The sequence below is a fragment of the Camelus dromedarius genome, chromosome 4 (genome assembly GCF_036321535.1).
Source record: "Camelus dromedarius isolate mCamDro1 chromosome 4, mCamDro1.pat, whole genome shotgun sequence".
NCBI lineage: Eukaryota > Metazoa > Chordata > Mammalia > Artiodactyla > Camelidae > Camelus > Camelus dromedarius.
This window is the reverse complement of record NC_087439.1, coordinates 72828801-72852394: the sequence shown is the minus strand read 5'-3', so window position 1 is coordinate 72852394 and position 23594 is coordinate 72828801. Positions and strand designations below refer to the sequence as shown.

Sequence of the window (23594 nt, the reverse complement as noted above, 5' to 3'; positions counted from 1 at the left end):
GCAGGCACTTTGCAATACAAGACTCTGCAGAGAAACTTTAGATTCTTTAGAGGCACAACTTGTTCTGGATGCTGTATCTGAAAAAAAGAAATCATTCCCAGAACTTCTGCAGGCCACCAGAGAGGAAAGCGGAAGACGTCCAGCACCAGCGCCTTCTTGGTAAGCCTGCTCCAGGGGCACCAAACTCGCCCCTCACAACACAAGCCTGAAACAGCAGGGGTGTTTATTCTTCAAATACTATGTGCTAAGCTTTCAACCAGGGGACTCATTAAATCAGGGGCTGTGGAAAGTTCCCCTTTAAGGGCTGCAGATTTTTAATGATTTATCAAGCTTCCTCTAGGTTACCACTTCACTGCTTCTGAAAACAAAACATAAAACAGTTGGAATGTGGACTATAAAGATGCCTGGTGCCCCTCCTTCCCTCTTTTTCTTCTTTTTTCCCCTCATTTCATCCAATGTCTAGAAATTAACAAAGACAGGATGAGCTGATCTCTGCAGCTCCGAGAGTGAGGAAGGGCAGATGTTCAGAGACACCCACCTTTGTAATTGGATTTTCAACGTCACAACGTGATAGACATCTTGCAGCATGTCGGCCACTGTCGCGTCGGGTGCATCTGTCACATAACTGAGGGGGAGAGGGTTCCACCGCCCCAGCTTGATTATTCCTGCACAGGGAAGAAAAACATAATAAACACATATCTGCTATTTATTAAACCTTCCCATGTTTGTTCAATGTTAAGAAGGTCATCCAATAGTCGACACTCAAGGCCCACTCAGAGATATTTTACAACCCAGTGCAATAACCTATTTCTTTCTGGCTGACAACTGAGTTAACTATACAGGAAGATGAGAATGAAAGGATGAGGTTTAATCACAGACAATCAGAGTTTTTTATGTTTTCCTGTTTCTTAAATTACCTAGAAAACCATACGGATACTTCCTTCCCCCAAAGTCTTGTTTCACATTCTAACTTAAGACTGATGCTAAGTATACCAAACTGCTGATTTCATAGACAAAAAAAAAAAAAAAAAAAAAAAAAGAAAGAAAGAAAGAAAGAAAAAGAAGAAGAAGAAGAAGCAAGCCTTAAGTAAATACAAGATTGGAGTTCGAATTGTACAAGAAAATTCCTGTGTGTGGACTCATCCTGACTGTGGTGCGATCCCCAGTGAGAATAGCATTTGGAGCTGATGATGCAGTTAGAATTCACTTCCAGATTCACGTTTCAGCCTGCAGAGGGGTTTGTTTTCCAACGGCACAATCATTGACCACAGATCAGAATAGCAGAGATGCCTTCGACTTCCTTTTATTTTTCTTTTTTAATTCCTCAGCTCTTTTTACAGTTTACGGTAGCAGCTACCCCTTTCCCTGTGGGTTTCCTGCTACATATGGTAAACACGGATGACAATGAAGAGAGAATTAAAAATCCCAGTCAAACCTGGGCAGATTTGTGGGACAGCGTCAGGAACACATGGTGAAAATGCTAAGTTATTCGTAAGATGGACCCATCTTACTTGGTGCATAGGGCACACATAACATTGATGAAGAAAAACAAAGAGAAACCAATTTTACAAACAACACAGACTAACAAAAATTATATTTGTATGCTATGAAAAATCCAATGGTCCCTAGGATGTCAGAAATTGTCACACATCAAAAACAGCTATGTTTTACTGATAGAAGAGAAACAGTATTTTTATTTTAATTTTTGACAATAACAGGTGAGTCCAATCATGCCATTCTTTCAAAAAATATATTTTATCATCAAAGAGAGAGATCACCTGTATACCCAAGTGAACTTTTAAAAGCTTCACAGAACGCTGCCTTGATAGTTATGGGGCGAAATTCCAATAATAGGAAATGAACTTTCTGGTCAGGGCACGTCCTGTCCAAGATGAAATAAATGAATGCGCAATGCTTGACATAATGCTTGAAAACAGGGAATAAACAGAACAAAAATATTAAAATGATGCACTGTTTCAGTATTAAGATTTAACAATCTGGTGCTGAATATGCTGCAGTATAAATAGTGCCTGGACTCGGATCCAATAAAGTAACACAGCTCTCATTCATAGTACCGTATGTCTCCAGTTCTGGCTCCTTAAGTCATATTTCACTTGCCAAGAAAAGCTGTTTTCTTGTGGGGATAGTTTTCCTAACGTTCTCTCATGACAATGAAAAGTGCACAGCACACAGCATGTCATAGTCACGAAATGAACATCCCGGGCCCACTGGACGGCCAACCAGGAGAGACTGGGTCGGCTTCCTTCCTTCTATTACCCCTTTACTCCTCTGACATTTGAAAGTACTAAAAAGACACCATGTAACATGTCTAACATATTTCTTTTTTTAAAAAGAGATTATAAATTCCATTAAAATTTTTTTAATTCCTTAAAAAAATTTTTTTTAATTCCACAATTTTAAATTCCTTTAAAGAAATCATTATTGTGATAGCCTATAAGTTGAATATAAATTGACAATCTTCTCAAGATGAGATTTTATTATAAGAGATTAGAGGGAGAAAACAGGAAGGCAGCAAGCGCACACTGAGATAGGCCAGAAGCCCATTGTGTGGGTCACTTTGGTTACCAGGAATACGAAGGTAGCACGAAGCACACGAGCCCTGCAAACTTCCAACGCGCAACTCTAAAGACGACTCATTGGTGCCGTTGCGTGTCATTGCTCGTTCTTGTTTATTGTCGAGGAGTGTAAGAATATATCACGATGCAGACACAGCAGAGTATCTTTGAGTGCTTTCACTGATATAAAACACAAGAACAGGCAAGGCTAATGCATCGGAATAGAGGTCAGAATGTGGTCCCCTCCAGACGGCAGGGTCATGACTGGAAAGGGACATACAGGGGATTTTCTAGTTTTGGCTGGTGGTTGCATGGGTATAAAAATTGTCAAAATTCGTGAAACTGAACACTTAATGTGCATACATTTTACTGTATGTAAATTATGCCTCCATTTTTAAAAAAAGGGTGGTGGGGGAGGAATCTCTACAGGGAATGATAGACAAATCACTCTACTGGAAATGATTATCTCCATTTAGGTAAATTCTGTCCCCATTTTGATGAGCCGGAAGGAGACTTGTTTGGGCTGGAATTAGACACACACAGGTGTCTTCACAACACTTAATGCCGCCACAGAGAGCAGCTGCTCTAGGTTGGTTTCTGCATCTTGGAAGAGAGCTGTTGACACGTGCTATTTTCAGGCAATGGGAAGCCGCGTGTGCTTTTCTTTTCCACACCATATTGATTAACCTGCACGGTCCTAGAAGTCATGTTCTTTGCTCAGCTATCTAGCAGGGTCTGCAGGTGCAAGGTCTGCTGGGGCAGCGCTGTCCAGAAGGCTGCTCTCCTCTTGCCGGGAGGAGGAGAGTAACTCTCCTCAACAAGGCCTTCCTCCAAACATGGTCTCTGTCTCTTTGGAAATACCTTCCTGAGATACGGTCTTCCTCCCCTGACATAAAACAGACAAAAATATGCCTTGGGCTAGTATCAAGTGTTACTTGAGGAAATCAAATTGGGACGCAGTTTATCATAGTGATTAAAAATGCCAGCTTCCAAGTCAAATTGCCTCTGTTCATATCCTGGCTCCTCCACTTACTAAGCATGTAACCCTAGCAAGTGACTTCATTTCTCCATACCTCAATCCTCTCACCTGTAAAATGGAATGATAAAGGTACTGACTGCTTAGGAATATTGTGTAGATTAAATGTAAAGCTCTTAGGACAGAGTCTGGATATAATTAATCTCAAAGATTAATCATTTACAGTAATTATTTAGACATTTGCAATGCTTCTTAAAAGGAAAATAAGTCAGTAGCTCACAGAGAAAAAAATGTGACAATGAATATATGTATGTTCATGTATAACTGAAAAATTGTGCTCTACACTGGAATTTGACACAACATTGTAAAATGACTACAACTCAATAAAAAAAGTTAAAAAAAAAAGGAAGACAAGTCAATTTTTTTCAAAAAATATTCACTGAAGGATGACTTCGTTATCATTCGATCTTTAATTCAGGCAAGTGCCTGTAAAAGGCTCTCATTAATTAAATCACAAAGGAGAACCAGGCATTAATTACGTCCCTCCTTCTGTTCCACCCCGTCCCCACTCTCTTCCCCTGTTCCATTCATTTCTTACATCCTTGCTCCTCAGTACCTCCTGTCCTCTTACCTGTAAGCAGGTTCAGAGCTTCCCTACTTTAAAACTAACAAAAACATTACAACAATCCTTTTCACCTCCATGTCTCATTTTTTTGTACCACAAAATGTACTGGAAGTGCACTTCTAATTTCTCCATCAGAACTTCACCCCTAGATATCTATTTTCAACTCTTTTCATGAGGAAATAGGGTTCAGAAGACTTTGGCTATCATAATTCCACTAAGAAATAAGAAAGCCCATAAAATGACTATAACTCAATTTAAAAAATGTTAAAAAAATTGCAAAAAAAAAAAAAAAAGAAATAACAGAGCCCAGATTCACTGCAAATGCCTTGCTTTCGCCCTTCGGAATAGCCTTAAGTCACACTGGTTCAAGTGTGAAGCACATCAGAAGAGAAGACTGGAAAAAGCTTGGCTCCACATTTGGAAAGCCTTGAATGCCCAACTCAGTAGCACACTGTTGGGTCAGAGGTCAGACACGAGGCCCAGATCGAAAGGGAGTGTATATCCAGCCTCCTCTGCTTGTCAGCTGTGAGACGTGGGGTGATTTCCTAGTCTCTCCAAGTCTTGGTTTTCATTATTTGTAAAATGGGGATCATAACAATGCCTATCCTTCAAGGTTGCCATGAAGCTTAAAATAAGAATGAGAATACAGCACTGGGATAGGCACAAGATGTAAGTGTTCAGTAAATGTTAGGGGAAAATAGGTCCTTGACAGTTCTTGAATGCAGATGTAACACCATCAAAGCAAGGTTTCAGGATGATTAACCTACACTGGAATTCAGGTGGATTAAAACAGGGAAGTATTTTGAGGGGAGAAAAAAAGAGCTGAAATAATCCATATAGGAGTATAATTACAAGCATCGGAGTCTCTTTCTGGTTCCCTCTATGGCGGGACACACACACACTGCAGTGCAGTGAAGGACAAAGAAGAAAGAACAGGCCATGTGCCCACTGGGGACATCTGTCTCTCAGTGTTGGAGAAATCTCAATAAAAACAGCATAACTATAAGTACACAGGTTATTTCTAATGCTTACATTCTTTGAGTAGGTTTTATAGCCCCAATCTGAAAAATGAGAAAAACTAATGGTCATTAAAGTAGATAGAACCCCCACACAGACACCCCAAGACCCACCAGGCACATAGTACATGCTCAATAAACGGCAATTCCCAATTCCTCTCTGAATACATATCACACTCTCTCTCTGTCTGAAGTGTTGATTCCATGCATTCACTTCGAGAAATCATACACATTCTTCAAATTCTGCCCCAAGAATAATTCCAACTCTGATCAACCCAGCCTGAAGTAATTTCTTTCTTTATACAGCTGCACAATAAATACTCTTGGTTGATTTCTTATAAGAAACTTACTTTGTCACGATATCCCTTTATGTTCCTTTACAGTTTACGAAGTGTTTTTTCCCACCAATCAGTTCATCCTCATGAGGGAAGCAGGGAAAGAGTATTATAGCCGGAAGCAGGCTGAAGGTCAGAGAAGAATGAGTTTTCAAGGATACCAGTGGGTGACAGCCAGGACGAGGCCCTGGGCTTCATCTGACAAGTTTTCTAAGTACTGGACCCACACCCTTCCCACCCAGCTCTGCCCACGTGCCAACGCCCAAACACACGGGCACACGTCGCACAGAGGCTTGATATCGAACACCAAACAAAGGAGTTTCTGAGGCCAACGAGCAAACAGAGGGTCCTGAAGAGCCCGCTGCACTTGAGACTTCTCTGGAAAGAACCGTCTCCTACAACAGGGCCCTTCGGACATACACATTGTTTCCCAAATCATCTTTCCTATTTCCAAAGAATTTATCACCTGCAAACATTTACAAAATGCCTGGTGCTGAGGACTGTTAGAGATGCAGTTTCAAGCTCTCTGAGTCGCAAATTATGGGCCTTTATTTGGAGGCTGAAATTCATACAAATGTAACATGATTGAATTGAGCATAATATAAATAAAATTGTTCATATCCAGACAACTCTGTTCACTAAAATACAGAAAGTCAATCCACTCTCTGTTACACTGTGTAATGCCTTTAGACCAAATAACAAAATGCAATTGTAGGTAAATTTCCCATTAGTGACATAAAATTAGGTTGGGAAGAGAGGCAATTTTTGTCTAAAATTAAAAAGATGCAATAATGGAAACCAATTTTTTACTCTCTCCATGCAGGATTCTGCCAGAGTCAAAGAGTGGACATATCACAAAAAGAAACAGCAACAGCTGTTTGTGTTCATATGTATTTGTTATTTTTATCAGTTTATGACTTATCTCAAAGAAACCAACTACTCTTCACAGAACTCTTCATATGAACTATACTCTGCATAGTTCATATCATTAGTATTATTTACCCTCTAACTATGTGAAAACAAGAGTGGTGATAATACACATTATAGTTCATCAATATTTGAGCCAAGTTTAGACGGTTGATCATTTCTGAGAATAAAATAAAATGTGCTGATCATACAATAAAATCAATAAAATATCAAAAGGGTCTGTATTAAGCATCAATCATTCATTCATTCAACAAATGTTACTTTTGCATCTCCAGCATAAGTCACTAAGATGCAAAGATAATCCAGTACACACTATCCCTGCAATTATGGAGCTCACAACGGAGTAGAGAAGCTTATTACTGCTAAACACATAGCTAAGTGAAACCATCCTTAAAATGCCCCCTGTACCACACAGATGAGAACTAATTACTTCGTAAAGGCCTGCAACTGATCACCTGTGAAGTACAAGGGAACAGTTCTCCCCGTTTGTGACGGCATAGAGACAGATGCTGATACAATAGGCACCTACTGGGTGCATTGTCCACTAAAGCCCACAAATCATGCTGTGAGGCAGAGAGGAACCCAGCCAGATATCAGCAGTATTCCTGCAGCACAGCTCAACGAATAATTTTCTTTTATTCCAACTACATTTTAACAATCAATTTTCAAAGCAAAATGAAAACTCAGCCTGGGAAAAAATGAGACATTAGCTTCAATTTCAAAAGGCTAGGATTTGTACACTTCATAACTCCCTGGAAAAGATCTCAGCAAAAGAGTATCAGTAGGAAACTCCAGCCTCAGAGTAAGTAAGCCTTGGGGCTTCTGGTTAGCGGTATTATTCCTCCAATGCACCAACCGCCCATGAGGCCCCTTTCAAAAATAGAACTCATGACACTGATCGCATCTGTTTATCCTCCTCAGAGTGGCCGTGTCCCTACCGTATAGCATATAATTTTCTGTTGTTCAGCTTATGCTTTGTTAAAGAAATTAAAAACTGTCTGTCCTATATAATAAGCACATAGAATTATTTATCCATAAATCAGTTCACAGGAAATCACTACCCAGCAGTCTGTAATAACTCAGCCTGTGTTTCTAACCTGTGGCCTGACTGTGGTATATCATCAAATTGTAGCAGCATAAAGGCATAAATCGTAGTTATTATTGTTAAACCAGTGGTAGGAACGACTTTTCAATGAGGAAAGAGAAAAAAGACAAAACAAAGACAATTTTGGAAGTGTACATATTTTCCTTTTCAATGCAGCACTTAGCAGCACCCCAGTGCAGCTCACTGAAACTCTCCTACACCTTCTGCTTTGATTTTACACACTGCCTGTATTTCAACTGTCTTACGTTGAAGTAAAAGTAAATGGTAAACGCAGTAGCATTCTTACAGCATTTTACATTATTCAAACGCCATTGTAACTTACACAAATGAATGAAACCTCAAAACATACTTGTCTGGGAACCTTATAAGACACTTCATCCTGTATTTATAACAATACAAAAGAAAATATCAGACAAAAATAAATAACTCAACAATTGGGAATAAGTGTTGAGGCTATACTGTTAAATGAATTTATCTAAAAATACACACACACACACGGGCATGCACAGAGAGAGAGAGAGAGAGAAGGAAAGCTCCACTTGCTTTCATAATTCAAGTGTTATCAACAAACACAAACGAGGTAGGTTTTTCGAATACTAACTGTCTTAAATCATATCTGTATCAGGAGATATTGTCATCAAGAACACTACCAGTACTGAAAAACTGAACTATGAATTTTAGAGCCCTCTCTGAATAAACTACAGTGATATACAGCTGTCTCCCAATCTTTTCTTGAGCTGACTACCCCCCTTACACTACAAAAATTTTCTACTTAAATATATATATATATATATATATATATATATATATATATATATACACACACACACACACACATACAGTACCATTTGGTGCCTTGTAATTCTATACATGGTTTTTACATTTTGCAGCATAAAGATTTTGTCTCATGTAATAGATGCTGCTTCACATTTGGGAAACGTTATGTTATAACTCTGACTTTTATTAGATTATTTAATATAAGTACTAAGTAACTAGACTAAATTAATAAAGACCCTATTGAAAAAAAAAAAAAAACAGACAGAGAGAACAAAATTATTCCACAAATTAAATAAAACTTTCTGAAGCTGGTATTTTAGAAACCTTTATTTAATTTTCAAAATTCCAATTCTTCTGAAAAACAGCCAAAATATTGGTCAGGATATGAAAAAAACATGGTTGGCGTTTAGTTATTCATTTCATAAGAGTGCCATTTAAAACTATTACATGCGGGAATAAGACAAATGAGAAAGAAAAGCGTTATGAGAAATTATTTGGGATCAGTTCTAAGCTTCTGCCACTGGTTAAAAGCTATTTCATCTGGTATATATTTTCTTATTATTGTTCTCAGTTTAATCATTATCTGAAAAGCGTTTCAAATTAAATGATTAATTTTTGGCAGGTAACACAAACAAACTTCTTTCTATTCAAAAATACATTTGCACGAAGAGATTTCCCGCTAACATTTGCCACCACCACCCTCAAAGTATCTTCAACAATCAAAGACACAAGGGAAACAGTATTTTGTAAACATACTATTAAAGATAAAAGTACTTTTTTAAGCACACTTTGCTGTGTTCTAGCAGATGCTCTTCATAACATGTTTAGCCAGTGTTTCTGCATCTTCTGGGGTAAGAAGTATCCACTGAAGATCTAAAACTACAGTTACATATTTCCCATCCTAATTAATTACATGTATTCCTTTCAGATGGAAGTTCAAATGTTGCAACAAGTTTCCCCAGGACCTAGTTTTCCAGGTACCCCATCACTGGGCTCAGCATCCTTGGAAACTCTTATCAGCTGCATGTCCCCAATTACATATAACAGAATTGTCCTTCAGGCGTATTCTGTTTCCTATAATTTAAGGTTACATAATATCTGATCATAAGGGCAATATTATGAGGGCATGTTGATTATCAAAGAAAATGTTGCCATATAATACAAAGGCCAAAGTATAGTTATTTATGTTGTACATTTATTCATGTCCCAACTAACCTGATTTCGCAGTAATTTGTTAAGAAACTAGAAGACATGGAAGCAACTGTGACTATTACAAAATGGCAACTGCTGTTAGTTTGAAGTTTTTTGTTTTGTTTAATTTTTTTTTTTTTTTGATTCCTTTAAGAACGTTTCAGTAATTTTTACCTTCGGTACATCTTCATATATACTCTACTACTAAACCTAATTATGTACATGGCTTGCAGGTTTCAGATGTTTTATATTCAAAGAAGTTCTGACGGTTTCTTGATTTCCTTTTTTTTTGGAAATGTCTTATTTAAAGTCAGCAAACCAAACTTTAAAATTTGGCACTACCATATTAATGATTATAATAAAGAAGCCAAAGGCCCAATACACAGGAGATGCACTCTCATTACATAAATGTTTCTTGAATTGAATAGAAGCTAGATCTATAGTTACAACATACATGGTGATGAATAATGACAATGGTTTCTTTGAGTACCTTAAAATATTCAGCCATGTCAGAAAAATGCCATATAAATCAAAGGGCAACTGAACTGTGGTAGAGACTTAGCAATTATTCCTTACAGGATGTCTAGTTTTCCCATGGTCACTGGGATGAACAGTTAGAGATGATCTGGAGGGTAGGAGATGGTCAGAAATGGATTCTCTTTCTCCCCATTCCCAGGAATTTGCAGTTTATAGAGACTGTGCTGTTGAGAGTGGTCATACTAAGTCAGTGGGCAGAGCATCCATCAAAACCAAGTTCATCCCTAGAGCAGCTGTGAGCCCCACCGGGGCTTGTGGAACAAAAGCTCCAGGGGTGGATCCTCGGAGACGCTGAGGCTGAGCCAGGTTTGGGACGCACTGCCCGGGTGTCCAGTGAAAAAGAACGTGGAGCATAGACAAGATCAACTCACTGGCTCTCCTCAAAAGAGGTACAGGAAACCAAGAGATTCTCAGATTTCTTTTTTCCAACCCACCAGCAGATATGCTCACTATGGCCAAGGAAGATAAGCAAAGAGAAAGGAAAAGGTTACAGCACAAGAGAAAGAAAACAGGGTTAGGAGTCACTGTAACAGTTTCAGTCCTTCTTAGGTTTGTGGGATTTGGCATGGGCTGAACAGGCAATAGAGCAGAAGAAAATGGTTTCCTGCATAGGCACGAACTTTACGTTACTTAGATTATAGGCCATGTCAGTTTAACTGTTTCATGCAACCCTAGCTACAGCTCCACACACATGAGGACACCTACAATACAGTGTGTGTCTGACAGTCAGGAAACAAGAAAGCCACTTTGTCTGAAAGTACAGCAGACTGGGAATCAGGATATCCAGGTCTGGGCTTGGAGCTGTCCCCTGTTGGCTGAAGCTCTGCACCTATGGGCAACTCACTTAACCTCTCTGGGCCCCTATTTTCTCTTCCATAAAATGGGGATTTAAAAGCAAAACCAGAATACAACCACTAATAACAAAAACTCCCCTGCCTGACTCACAAAACGGTAATTATAATAAAATAATATGAGCTAAACAGCACTGAAAATTATAAATGCTGTATAAACATATACTGGCATTCATGAATTGCAAGTTAACATAAAAGAGGTAAGCATTACATTTTTAGAAATGTTTTTACTTAAACAAAAACCTGAATCTTCTGAAATGTCACTGACCAACATGGCAAGTCACCTGATGTAGTCTTTAAAGCACCTGGGCTTGGAAACTGTTCTCTCAGTGACTGGGGCAAGTCACTGAATTTCTTTGAGACTCCATTTTACCATTTTTAGACGTCTGAGAGGAAATGTCAGGAACAGCACCTCAACAATCACCCTCTGCTGCAAAGCATCCCAGAGAGTCTCTGCACTTGTAAATACTTACTACTGTCTCTATTCCTCACTAGACTGTAAATGCCCCACAATAGCATAGTTCCTGGCAGATGGCAGAGGCACATAGCTGTGAGATGGAGAAAGGGAGGGAAGAAGGGAATAAAGAAGGAGGAAGGAAGGAAGGAGGAAGAAAGAATGGAAGGAATGAAGGAAGAAAGGAGAGCGGAGGAAGGTAGGAAGATGGGTGAGGCAGGAGGGAAGAAGGAAGGAGGGGAGGAAGCAGGCAGGGAGGAAGCTGAATGGAGGAGGGGAAAGGAGGAAGGAGAGAAGGGAAGGGAGGAAGGAGGGGACCTGCCACTCTGCCAGGGCCTGAGGGCAACACTAGCTCACTTGGCAGGTTCAGCTGATGTTTTCTACCCAGACTCCATCCCCAGCATCCTGTTAGCCCCCAACAAGCAGCAAATTGAGCTCCCACACTCTGGACATCCAGGAAGACCAGCAGAAGAAAGAGTCTAGACAGCTGTGAAGGCACAGAGAAAGGCCTGAGAGGCTGAAACCCTCGGATCAAATCTGCTCAAGGAATCTGGCCACCTCCAGAGACTTGCAGCTCTGATATTCTGAATCAAAACACTGCCCGAATACTTCTGGGCCCAGTAATGGCAGCTTTGATTCCTGTCATTTAGAAAACACATTAAGCCTTCAAAACTGTGAAAATAAACTCAACATTGAATTGGTGGATTGATTTTTCTTTCATTAAAATTCGACTTTTCTATTTAAAAAAATGGCAAGCACCCAGCTTTTTGTTTCTCAAGGAGGGCTCATTTTTAAACTTTCAAAGTATAGTAAACAACTTCTAAATTCAGGATAATTGAAGGTCTGCCAGTTGGTGAGCAAAACAACAATGGCTTTCATATCAACCAAAAAAGTGAACGTGGCTCAATCAGGATTTTTTTTTTAACTGAGTATCATTCTGCCAACGGTACTTCTTACTAAAATAACAAAAGCTGCTGCCTACAGACTACTAATGGCTTACTACCTGCATAAATATAACTGTGCTCATTACCGCTTTACATTAAAATTATTAGCTAAGAATGGCTTTCCCCAGGGATCCTTTTATGTGAATGAAAGACAATAACACAATTATTAGAAAAGTAAGATACTCTCAGATCAATTTTGCATTTCCATAGCACAAAATAGAAGAAACAAAGTGTTCATATGCCCCCACAAATAAGTAATTTCCTCTCCTTAAAGATGTATTTGTATTGAACTAAGCCCCTAGCATAACCCACATCAGTAAATAAGTCTAATTCATTCAGGAAGTATGATTCTGAAAATTAAGAAGAGTAATGTACTGAAGCCTCAAAATTATCTAATTATAAATATGAAAAATTCCCTAGGAATTATTGATATACAAGACCCTCAAAATGCAGACAAGACTTATTTTTATTCAGGGTATTAAAGAATTAAAAACTGGTCAGAAAGACAAGAAGACTGGGACTAGAGGAGAGCTAATACTATACATTTCTGTTGTGTTCCATTAGAAAAAAGTCTGGAAAGAAGCCTCCAGGGGCTAGATCAGGCGGATTTTTTTCAAATTCAATCATTCTTGAAACAACTTAAGTGGTTTTGATTTGAATATCAAGCTACCATCAGCTTCCCACCTCTAAAAGGAAGAAGAATCACAAATCTTAAAAACATACTCAGTCACTCAGGTCACTAAGTCAAACATTTAAAAAAAAATCAGTTTATTTCACTTTTTGTTATTTTATTTTGCTGTTTTAACATATATATTCTACAATATATGAGTGGGGCATAGAAAGTATTCATTACATGAAGATTTTCTTCACGTCTAATCTTTTATGTACTGATGAGCAGCATGTACCTTCATGGGCCCAAATTTTCCTGATACTCATTTTTAGTTGTTCAACAGTGTGTTATCACATTCAGTTTATAATGACCCATCAAGAAAAAATGCGTCTATTTTATGTTTATCCTGGTACTGCTGTGTTGTTATACTAGAAGAAAGCAGTTAACCAAGTTATCCAGTATCACATTACAATTAATTAGTACCAGAAACAAAGAATAAGTGACTATATTTTAAGTTATGATACAGCACTTTTCCACATGATTCACAGTTAGTTAAATGTACTAAATTAAAATGCCCATGGACATTTAATTATTAACTTATAGTTTTTACACACTTGGAAACATCTCTGAACCAGTCGTAATCAGAGATGACCACATTCATCTGAGTGCCTTCACCTGATGACTGACATTTAATAGTAGCTCAAAAAAAAAAAATGCTGGCACAATAATATTCAAACATGATTACATTCTAAAAACTATGAGCCAAAAATGATGGCAAATTTCTTCCCCAATCACATCTATATGACTATTAATTTTAGCATTTAATTTGCATTTTGCCAAGTAAAATAAAGAAAGCAGAAGCAAGGGCTTCGTAATTCTTGTCCCTGCTGCTCAATTACTGGATGGCAATTATTTAATTACTCAAAATATTGCGTTGGGGTGGTACATGTAATAATGCTTATAATAAACCAGAGTAAGAGCCCTAAAAAACACATTTTTTATTCATCCATAAACCATTCCATGCGAAGCAACCCCATGTAAAGAACTTATTATGGTATTTGGGCCACAGCTACTTCTCTCTTTGCTCTACTCATGGTGATGAATATGCCAACTGTTTAATATATTTCTTGCTCCTCCACTGGCAAAAAATAATTTGGGTTGCAAAATGACTTCACAGGAGATATTGCTCACATTAAATATCCAGCAATTTTTAATATGAGCTTGATTTAGACAACTGACAAAGCTGACTCTATTTTCTGTGACTCTTTATGCACCCAGACCTGGAGATATGGCTCCAATATTTTTATCCTTGAACTTTCCAGCCCCTGTTTGGCTCATATAAATTTTTTATTTTTTTTCTCCATAAAATGCAATCATTAATAGCAAAATGTTTTTTTTAAATCTGCTCTAATAAAATCATAAGATGCTTGAGATTTCCATATTTGCTGTCTCTTATCTTTTTGGAAGATAATTAATGCTTCACCCTGAGGCACTGGAAATAACTGTTGCAATAATCCAAAAACTCGATTGCCCAGAGTGGGTATACTTCAGCAGTCATTCTGGACAATTTAAGGTATTTTGCTTTTGCAAATATAAGGCCTACAGATGTGTTTTACCAAACAAAACAAAACAAAACAAAACAAAAACCAAAAAACATTTTGCATTTAGAATGCAAAAGAAAATGACCTTTCAAAGCCACCATAGCATGGTGAGAGGGTATAGCTCAATGGTACAGTGTGTGTCTAGGATGCACGAGGTCCTGGGCTCAAACCCCACTACCTCTGTTAAAAATAAATAGTTGAATAAATTACCTAATTACCTCCCTCTCCCCCCCAAAACAAAAGTATTTGGAAAAAAAAAAAAACAGTATTAAACAGAAAAACAAAGTCACTATGGCACTAAGGGAAGTCACGGTCCCACTAGTCTCTGGAAACCTCCAAGTCCTCCAGGAGTAGAAGCCAAGTGAGAGTGGAGGAAATTATAAACGCCCAGGCTAGTTTGCTTCATCTCCACTGAGAAACTGTCCAACTGTAATCTGACCCATGGTTGTCAGTAAAAGCATCACCTCTGTTGTTAACTTATTCCCAGCAAATACATTTCTATTTCAATGGAAAGGAAGATCTGGGTTCACACTAATCAGACCCAACTGGAAGGCCATATTAGCAATTTGGCAGGTGCCTGAGGGCCATACCTAATCTGCATAAAATGGAGCAGATTGCAACCGCCCTCATCTTTTTTATTTTTAAACTGGTTTTTGAAGCCGAGCATACATAAAATCTCAGAGGGAGAGACAAGGAGATGGTACTGCATACATTTTCCTTCATGCCTGTATTTTCATTCTTTTTGTACAAACCATCTTCCTGAATGGTTATTTACTGAAACAGAGATAACAAAATAAAAGGTGCTAGGAAAAGGAGTGGGTAGGGATCACAAACACTAAAAAAAAGTCTTATATCTTATAATAGATCTTCACAACCCTTATAGTATAATTTTAAATCAGTTTCAATTTGAATATAGCATTTTTATATTTTGTAAAGACATGCTAAATGGAAATATACCCTGACTGTGGGAAACAAGTTGCAGCTAGCAGAGATTCTAAGACTAATAATAATTTGTAAACCTATGATCTGCCTAATAGAGAAAAACATTATATTAAGTGTCACCATTATCATCTCAACACTGGTTTCTGCTGCTTGTAGAATAATTTAAAGTGACAGTGTTCTTTATAGCCTAAGAACTTAAAATCTAAGTCAATCAGTTCAAGTCTGAGTGAATCTGAAAAATGACTCTAGCAATAATGAATGGTGAGTAATGTAAACCAAACAAGATCCAGAAAAGAAGAATAAACCCACAAAGGTAAGTGTATCAGATTTTTTTTTTTTTTTACTAGAGTCAATGTTGACATGGAAGCCCCAAAAGAGAGCCATCATAGAAGAATTTGATTTCTGTGGTTTTAGAAAGACATATGGAAGGTGCTCAGCAGGGTGCTGAGGAGCCCACAGATGTTACAAGAAAAACGGCTCCACTGCAGAAAAGCCACATCTTAAGTACACTCCATATCTCAACAAGATGGTGGAATTAAGGTCAAGAAATGGAGAATGATGGGTGGTTTCAAGGGAGAAGATAAGAGGATCTTGAAGATGCTTCACAGGGCAATTCGAAGCCACTGTAGAGCATTAAGAAATGATGGAGAAATACCAATCTATCAATATCAACAAAAGGCAGGCAAAAGTCTTCCTAGAGCTACAGAATCTAGGTCATAGGAAATTGCTGCAAAACCCAGGTCATACAGAACTAAACAAGATGGCTGCAGTCTAAGGAAAAAGGAGGATGAATGCTGGCAACCTTAGAAGGAATACTGGAATCTGTAGACAGGCAAAACAGAAAAGCAGATATGGTGTCAAGTTAAAAGTACTGGATTAGAATCAGAAGACCAAGGCACTTACCTCTCGGAGCCTCTCCATCTGCCCCCCTGTAAATGAGATTATAATGGCCTCCATCTCAAGGGTTGTTGAGAGCACTAAACCAGGTAATATGAATTCAGGTTCTCTGTAAAGTCTAAACTGCTAACCAAAGTAAGCGGCCATTGTTGTTGGTGTTATAAAGAGTAAACACAATGACAAAGAGTTTAAAATTACTGATTCTTATTTAGACTCCTAGAGGAAGGAGGAAGTATTTTCTCTGACAGTGGGTAAGAGTGAAACCCCTAAAGAGCCAACAAACTGAGTTGGAAGTGGTGATGAACAGCCAATCTTTGAACTTTTAAAGACAAAGATATAAAAAAGATTTAACCAAATGAAAGAAATTCATGTTTGATCAGGTAAAGACATATAACTATGGGCTCTTGGGAGTGAAGATCATTTTGCAACTTCCTGTATATAGAAAAGAGGACAAAATTCCAAGCGACTGCAAGAATCCATATTTACAAGTCCTCCCTATGAGCTAGACATTTTCTCATTATATGAATTTTCATGAAAATCCTGTGACATAAATATGAGTGGCTCCATTTTTGTTTGTCTAAATTAATTTTTTTTGGAGGGGGGTAATTAGGTTTACTTATTCATGTATTTTTAGAGGAAGTACTGGGGATTGAACCCAGGACCTCATGCATGCTAAGCATGTACTCTACCACTTGAGCTATACCCTCCTCCTGAGTGGTTCCATTTTTAGATTAGGCTATTTAACTTGCCTAACATCACAAAGATGTTCAATAGCAAAGACTGGAGGCCAGGAATTACCTGACTCAAAAGCCCGTATTTTTCCCCAATTGTGGCACCTCTTACCTTTTGGAGAACTCTTGCTTAGCCTTTGAGATCCAACTGAAATACCTCCAGAGAGAATAGCACTTCTTCTACCTCCTCTAAGATAATTTGACTGCACTGTATTTATTGATGAGGTAAATTACTAAACAGTTTATGTGAAATTCCCTTTCCCCATCTGACTATAGGCTACTTAATGAAGCTTCATCTTAGTCACCTTTGTAGCTCCAGCACTGAGCTGAGTGAGCACCAGGCATAAAACAGACATCCAATAAATTTGTACTGAATGGATCAACAGAATTTAAAGACTCTAAACTGCCACTAATAACTTGATCCCAACTCTTTTATGCTATTATTTTTACTAACTACCCTTATCCATTTATTGAGAGTCAACTATGAGCCAGGTGGGATTGTTCTAGGTGTCCTACATCAATTCACTCGTACATTATATAATTTAATCCTTGAATTATTCCTACAAAGTAAGAATGATTCCCATTTTACAGATTAAGAAATAGTAGCAGAAAAAGATTAAGGAACTTGCTAGGGGCACATGGCTTCTAATAATAATAGTGATAATAATAATATCACAAATTAAGTGCCTATTTTGTGGGAAGCACAGTGGGGAGATTTAACATATATTACCTTCTTTGATCTTCACAACAAACCAATAAGGTAGATGTTATCACCACATTTTGTAGATGAGAACACCAGGGGACAAAAAGGTTAAGTAGTTTCCCAAGATTACACAGCTAACAAACAGCATAAGTACTATTTAAACGCAAGTTTTTATGACTCCAAAGCCCACATTCTTTCCATTATATCTAGATCACTTCTGCTATATTATGTTGCCTGAATCTTTCTATTTTAAATAACTGTGATAAGCACTTGAGATAAAATAAATCTCTAATGGGATATTTAAATCTAAATTGGTCACATTTAATAAATGGGTGAGTCAGAATTAAAAATAATATATTTACGCAAGCAAAAGGAGGTCTAGGAATGTAGGTCTGATTCAATGAACTGAATTAGTTGTATTTTGTTGAACCCAAAATAACACATATTACTTTTGAACATGAAAAGCTCTTTAATATTAATATTCTTTCCAAATGCATTAAAGTTTTTCATTCAATTTAACATTTATGGAGTAGAAGTATAGAGTGGTAACCAAGATAGGCATGGTGCCTATACTCAGGAAACTTGAAGTTCACTGGGTCTAACCAACAAGCAAAGACATAATCAAAAATTTTACAAGTGCCAAGCACAAAATAAAAGGATGCTACGAGAAAGAATTATCAGATAGGGAAAACGGCTGAGGGATGAAAAGGAAAATTTTCACCAAAGAGTGGTGAAAACTGGGTACTGAGCAAAAGACAGGGAAAGAATATTTGATGGTCATGGAGCAGGAAAGGTTTAGCGTGGCCTTCCGTAAAGAAGGCCCGCGTGGCTGAGAGCAGAAATGTGGAGAGCAAGTGGTTAAGGCTGGAGGCCAGGACAGATTAGAAAGAGCTTTGCAGGTCACAGTAAGTATTTGAATTTTACTCTAATTTAAACAGAAAACAGGGGAAAGGCTTTAGGCAGATGAATGGCATTATTCAGTTTTTGTATTTAAGCCATCACTCTGGCTTGGGGGAGGGGGTGGCGACTAGGGAGAGTGTTGAGGCCTTGAACTGAAATGCATAAGAAACGAAAGGCAGAGAAGCCAGTTTGGCGGCTGTTGCAACAGGTTAGGTGAAAAGGGAGGGTAGCCTGGACCAGGTGGAAGCAGTGGAAATAGAAAAAAAATCAGACGTTTAGAAATCTCAACCCAGTATCACGGGGGAAAAGCCACTACCACAAACAAACACAAACACCAGTTATACTGAGGAGGACATGAAGAAGTTTCAGACATACCGGGAATGTCCTATTTCCAAAGCAGAATGGTGAGTACAAGGGTGCTTGTTTTATCATTTACTCTTTGGTGTTGAGCATATACATGACATATTCTTGTGTAAGCATGGAATATTTCATAAGAAAACATTTAAAGATTACGAATGCTACACATTTTAAATGACATATCTTAGGACACTCAGATATAGCTGTCTTGTCATTTCAGGCATGCTTTATAAACTCTTCAGTTTGACCCTTAAATTAGGACAGTAAAGCACTACATCAGCTCAAATTCTACTGAAAGTATTTTCTAACTCCAGGTTATCTGTAATAACAACAAAACTTGTTAAATTTAAAGTCTAAAGTTTGATAATTTAGCATCTTAAATATCAGTGAAAATTAATCATGAATTTGTCACCTGGGAATATAGTCGAGGTTTTTAAAAAATTGTTGTCCATGAACCCAATTAGTCATAAACATAGAATGACAGCAAATACAAAAGAATCTATTAAAGAGTTATCTGTAAAAATATAAAAACTCTGAACAACCTAAATGCCTAAAACAAATGAGATGGTAAAGTAAATTATGGAATACCCAACATCACCAACCATTAGGAAGTCATTAAAAATGAATGCCATGGAAAATGTTCGCTATATTAAGTGAAAACAGTGTTATATAGATAAAGCACAGGGTCTATGAGGAGGGAAAGAAAAACAAACTAGGAGGGATGTAGAAAAGTCTTTATCAGCAAAATTTTTAAGGTAAGAAGGATATTGGATCACAGGTGACACCAAAGGGGAATTGGACTTTTATCTTTCATTCTGTTTTACATTTTTCAAACTTTCTAACAATGGGTGAATTTATTACTGTAAAAATGCTGTGCTTTCCTTGCAAATTATTAAGCAAAACAACCTACACACAAAAGGAAGCTATTTGCATTCAGAAATCTCTGTTCTATTACAAATTCTTGACTATTTTCAGATGAGAAACCCTTCAATTTAGAAACCTTTAGAAAGAAACATGAACAGCTCTGATGTTGCCTAAAAAGATACTAAGCAAGAAAGCCCTGATAGTCAAAGTGGCTGTGTAGGAACACCAACAAGTTAAACCAGTCTGGTCAGTTAGCAGGAATTAAATCCTCTCCAATCCTTCATCATCTATCCAGCCAGCATGTACGCAGTGCCTTCTAGGATGGCAGGATACCAAACCACAGCGGGGCACAGGGAGTCAGAAGACCACCTCTGTCAACAAGGGGCTTCTTATCACCTGGCTAGAGAAAGAGCAGGTAAGGCAAGGACACCAGGAACAAATGAGCAAGTAAATGAGCCCTCTGCAGACGCCGAGGGACGGCAAAGTGAGGGAAAGACCGGCCCCTGAGTGCTGGGCTGAGAAGCTGTGCTGGATGAGTAAGACCTTCCCTTCTGACATACTAAACAGGATTGCCAAACAGGACAAGCAGCCAAGGCCTACTCAGTGGAGGCCATGGTAAGACCATGACAAGGAAGGAGATCAGAACTTTCATACAAAAACAACCATCTTAAAGGCTAGAACTCCTGACTCCCGATGTGGACCTGCTCGCTCTGATATAGCTCACTTCCCTTTGTGCGCCGCCTAAAAAATGATTATTATGTTAAAGATAGCAGACAAAATGTAAGTGGCAGCTCTAACAGACATAACCAATAATTCTCAGTTGATGGTTACTTACCTTAATTAAAATAGTGCACATTATTTAGAAGAAAGTTTTAAAATACCATGGCAAACAGCAATACAGGATATAAAGTGGCTCAGTATAATTTGAGGTGAAACCACAAAAGAAAAATATGTCATTTAAGCCAGAGATTATTAATTTACCATGTATACTTAGCATAAAGAAAGTATATTCATTTAAGAAATACAAACACTGTGAATAGTGCTTTAATGCTATGTGAGTCTTTCTAGGCCTCCCAAAATAAATAACATTTATAAAAACACTCCTTTAAGCTAAAAGACATTTTAAATAAAATCATGCAAATCCCAAACATGTATTTTTTTAAAAAGTAATCCGGCATTGTTTATTTTTGCCTTTGAAGTATTATATTTCATCTACTAGAATATCGGACTATCCTTTTTTTTTCCCACCTTTTTGGTTATGCCCTTAAAATAACTGTGATGCTCGCATAGTTCAGAGCTTTAAACTTGTAAATAACCCCTCCCAGAAGCCCAAATCTCCATATCTTAATATCATGAAAGCTGGAACTGTAAAATAAAATCTGTTAGCAGCTGAAATCTTAATGAGGTTCTACAAAGAAGCGGCTTTTCTGCAATGACTCAATGCATGGAAACAGTTGAGTGATTATAAATGCATGGGCTGAATGTGAGTTGGCAAATATAATACCACAGAATGTACCCAGAACTAGGGTTGTCCCAGTTCAAATGAGACTATATTCCTTTACCAGTGCAGGCACACGACTAACCTGAAATGTCTTTGGCTGAGAGATAGGTGTGAGCCCATAAAATTATGTCCCTTGACACCCCATTTACATGGTGACAATCTGTTCTGGCCCACCAGCAGCCTGTTCTTCAACAACAAAGCACTTCAGAAGGAACACTGCATAATGTGGGTTTCATCCGACATAATAGAAGCCAGCGACAATTGGACTGGAGAGGTGGTTCTCAAAACTTAAGGACATGAGACCCCCCCAATCAAAAACAAAGAATTGAGGAAGATTCTGGGGTCTGCCACCACAGGATAGGATGCACCAGGTTGGGAGATACCCAGGAATCTGTACTTGAAGAAGTGGCTCGCAGCCAAGCAGGCCTCTCAGGGAAATACTAGCTGAGAGTGTGTCTCCCCAGGGAAAAGCGGAGGGAAAATGCAAATGGCAGGTGGGAGAGGGGGGCCACATTTTTTTAAAGTATTCCATCACTATCATTTTTTCAGGGAAAACGAAAGGAGTTTCCTCAAAAGTATTCTCTGAACCTTCGCACATATAACTGCAAACTTAGAACATGTCCTAGAAATATTTCAGTACAATTATTCATGGTAAAGAAATTAAACTCCACATGCTTATTTCTATATATAAATATATATTCTTAAAAAGGAAAAAAGAAGAAAAAAGCTCTCAGGGCCAAACACTCTCAAATCCATTCTTACTTAGGAATTCCAGAAATTTAGGAATGCTTAATTATATGAATATCGCATGGTCTGTGGTAAGTACTATTATTATTTATTCTCTGCATACTACAGATAAAAAGTAGGCAGAAGTCTATACAATTAACACACCTAACAAGGTAGGAAGCTAAAACGTAAACACGGTGAAACCCTGTATTTTCGTAATTATGTCTCCACAATTCTCACTTATTTTTCCCTAAGCCCATTAAATTCCAAGCCCTATATGCTAATAGTATGTTTAGTTTTCAGCATGTGCAGTCCTTTGTGAGAAAACTCAGGGAAATAACATCTTTGGCTAACAACCTGCCCCCCTTGAAGAACAGAGGTTTCCACAGTCTTCATAGTGCTTAGTTATCTTAAGAGCCGTGGGCTGCTCCCGTAAGTAAGTGGCTCATGGTACCCACCACAGAAAGTATATGGAACATCTTTATGAAGCTGAACTATGCTGAGCTGAAATCAAAAGAATGAACTTGAGAGATATAACATCATAGAAGTCTACAGGTACAAAAGTCCACATCTCCTACAACTAAGAAAGCAATGGCATTCTTAGAAGAGATACTTAGAAAAGCAGACATCAAAAAGTTGAAAGAAAATATGGGTGTGATTCTGCACATAGCACTGTTTTGAGGGAGATGGTTTAAAAAAGATGTGAGGCTGTAAAAATGCGAGGCTGTAAAAAATTGGTAAAGAATATGAGTGGATAATCAGCATGAGAAATAAGAGTAACATTGAGTATGATGCTACTTACTGGTCATTAAAATAGTATCTCACTTAATTCTTAAAACTGTCCTAAAGTAAGGAGGGCTTTTAACCCATTTTAGAGATGAAATGTAGAGAATTTAAAGAACTCTCCTAAGGTCTAGTAAGAAATGAGACCAGGATCTGAACACTATACTAAAAAGCCTTCTGTGTGACTGCTTAGGAAGTTCTCCAATGAGCCTAAAATGTTTATCATTTAATTATTTTATTTTGGCAGGGGCAGGGGAGGTAATTAGGTTTATTTATTTTTAGAGGAGGGACTGGGGATTGAACCCAGGACCTCATGCACTAAGCATGCACTCTACCACTTAAGCCATACCCTTCCCTCCTCCAACGAGCTTAAAATTCTAAGACTACCAAAAAAGTGTGGAAAGTAAAGTGAAGAAATCAGTGGGAATCTCTAGAAGAATCTTAACCAGGAACTCACAGTCCAGAAAGACTTGACACAAGTGAAACCTGCTAACTTTCACGAAGGTGTTAAGTGAAGTCAGGGGCCAAATAATGATCTAAGAAAAGGCAGGACAACTGTTTAAAGGAGATGACGTCATATAAAGATTGGGGGCAATACTACCCAATTACCCAATGGAGTAATTACAATTACTCCATTTCACCTGCTAAAGCAAAGGAAGCTTCAA

General features: G+C 38.0%; 1 protein-coding gene across 2 annotated transcripts in view; it reads right to left on the bottom strand.

The window, feature by feature from the left end:
• SATB2 (SATB homeobox 2) overlaps positions 1 to 23594 on the bottom strand; it is a 177283-nt gene that overhangs the window by 105781 nt on the left and 47908 nt on the right. For both annotated transcript variants that reach the window (XM_031452061.2, XM_064485121.1), the window contains exon 5: positions 539 to 665. In XM_031452061.2, the coding sequence (XP_031307921.1) occupies positions 539 to 665 (127 nt within the window). The remainder of the gene's footprint in view (positions 1 to 538; positions 666 to 23594) is intronic.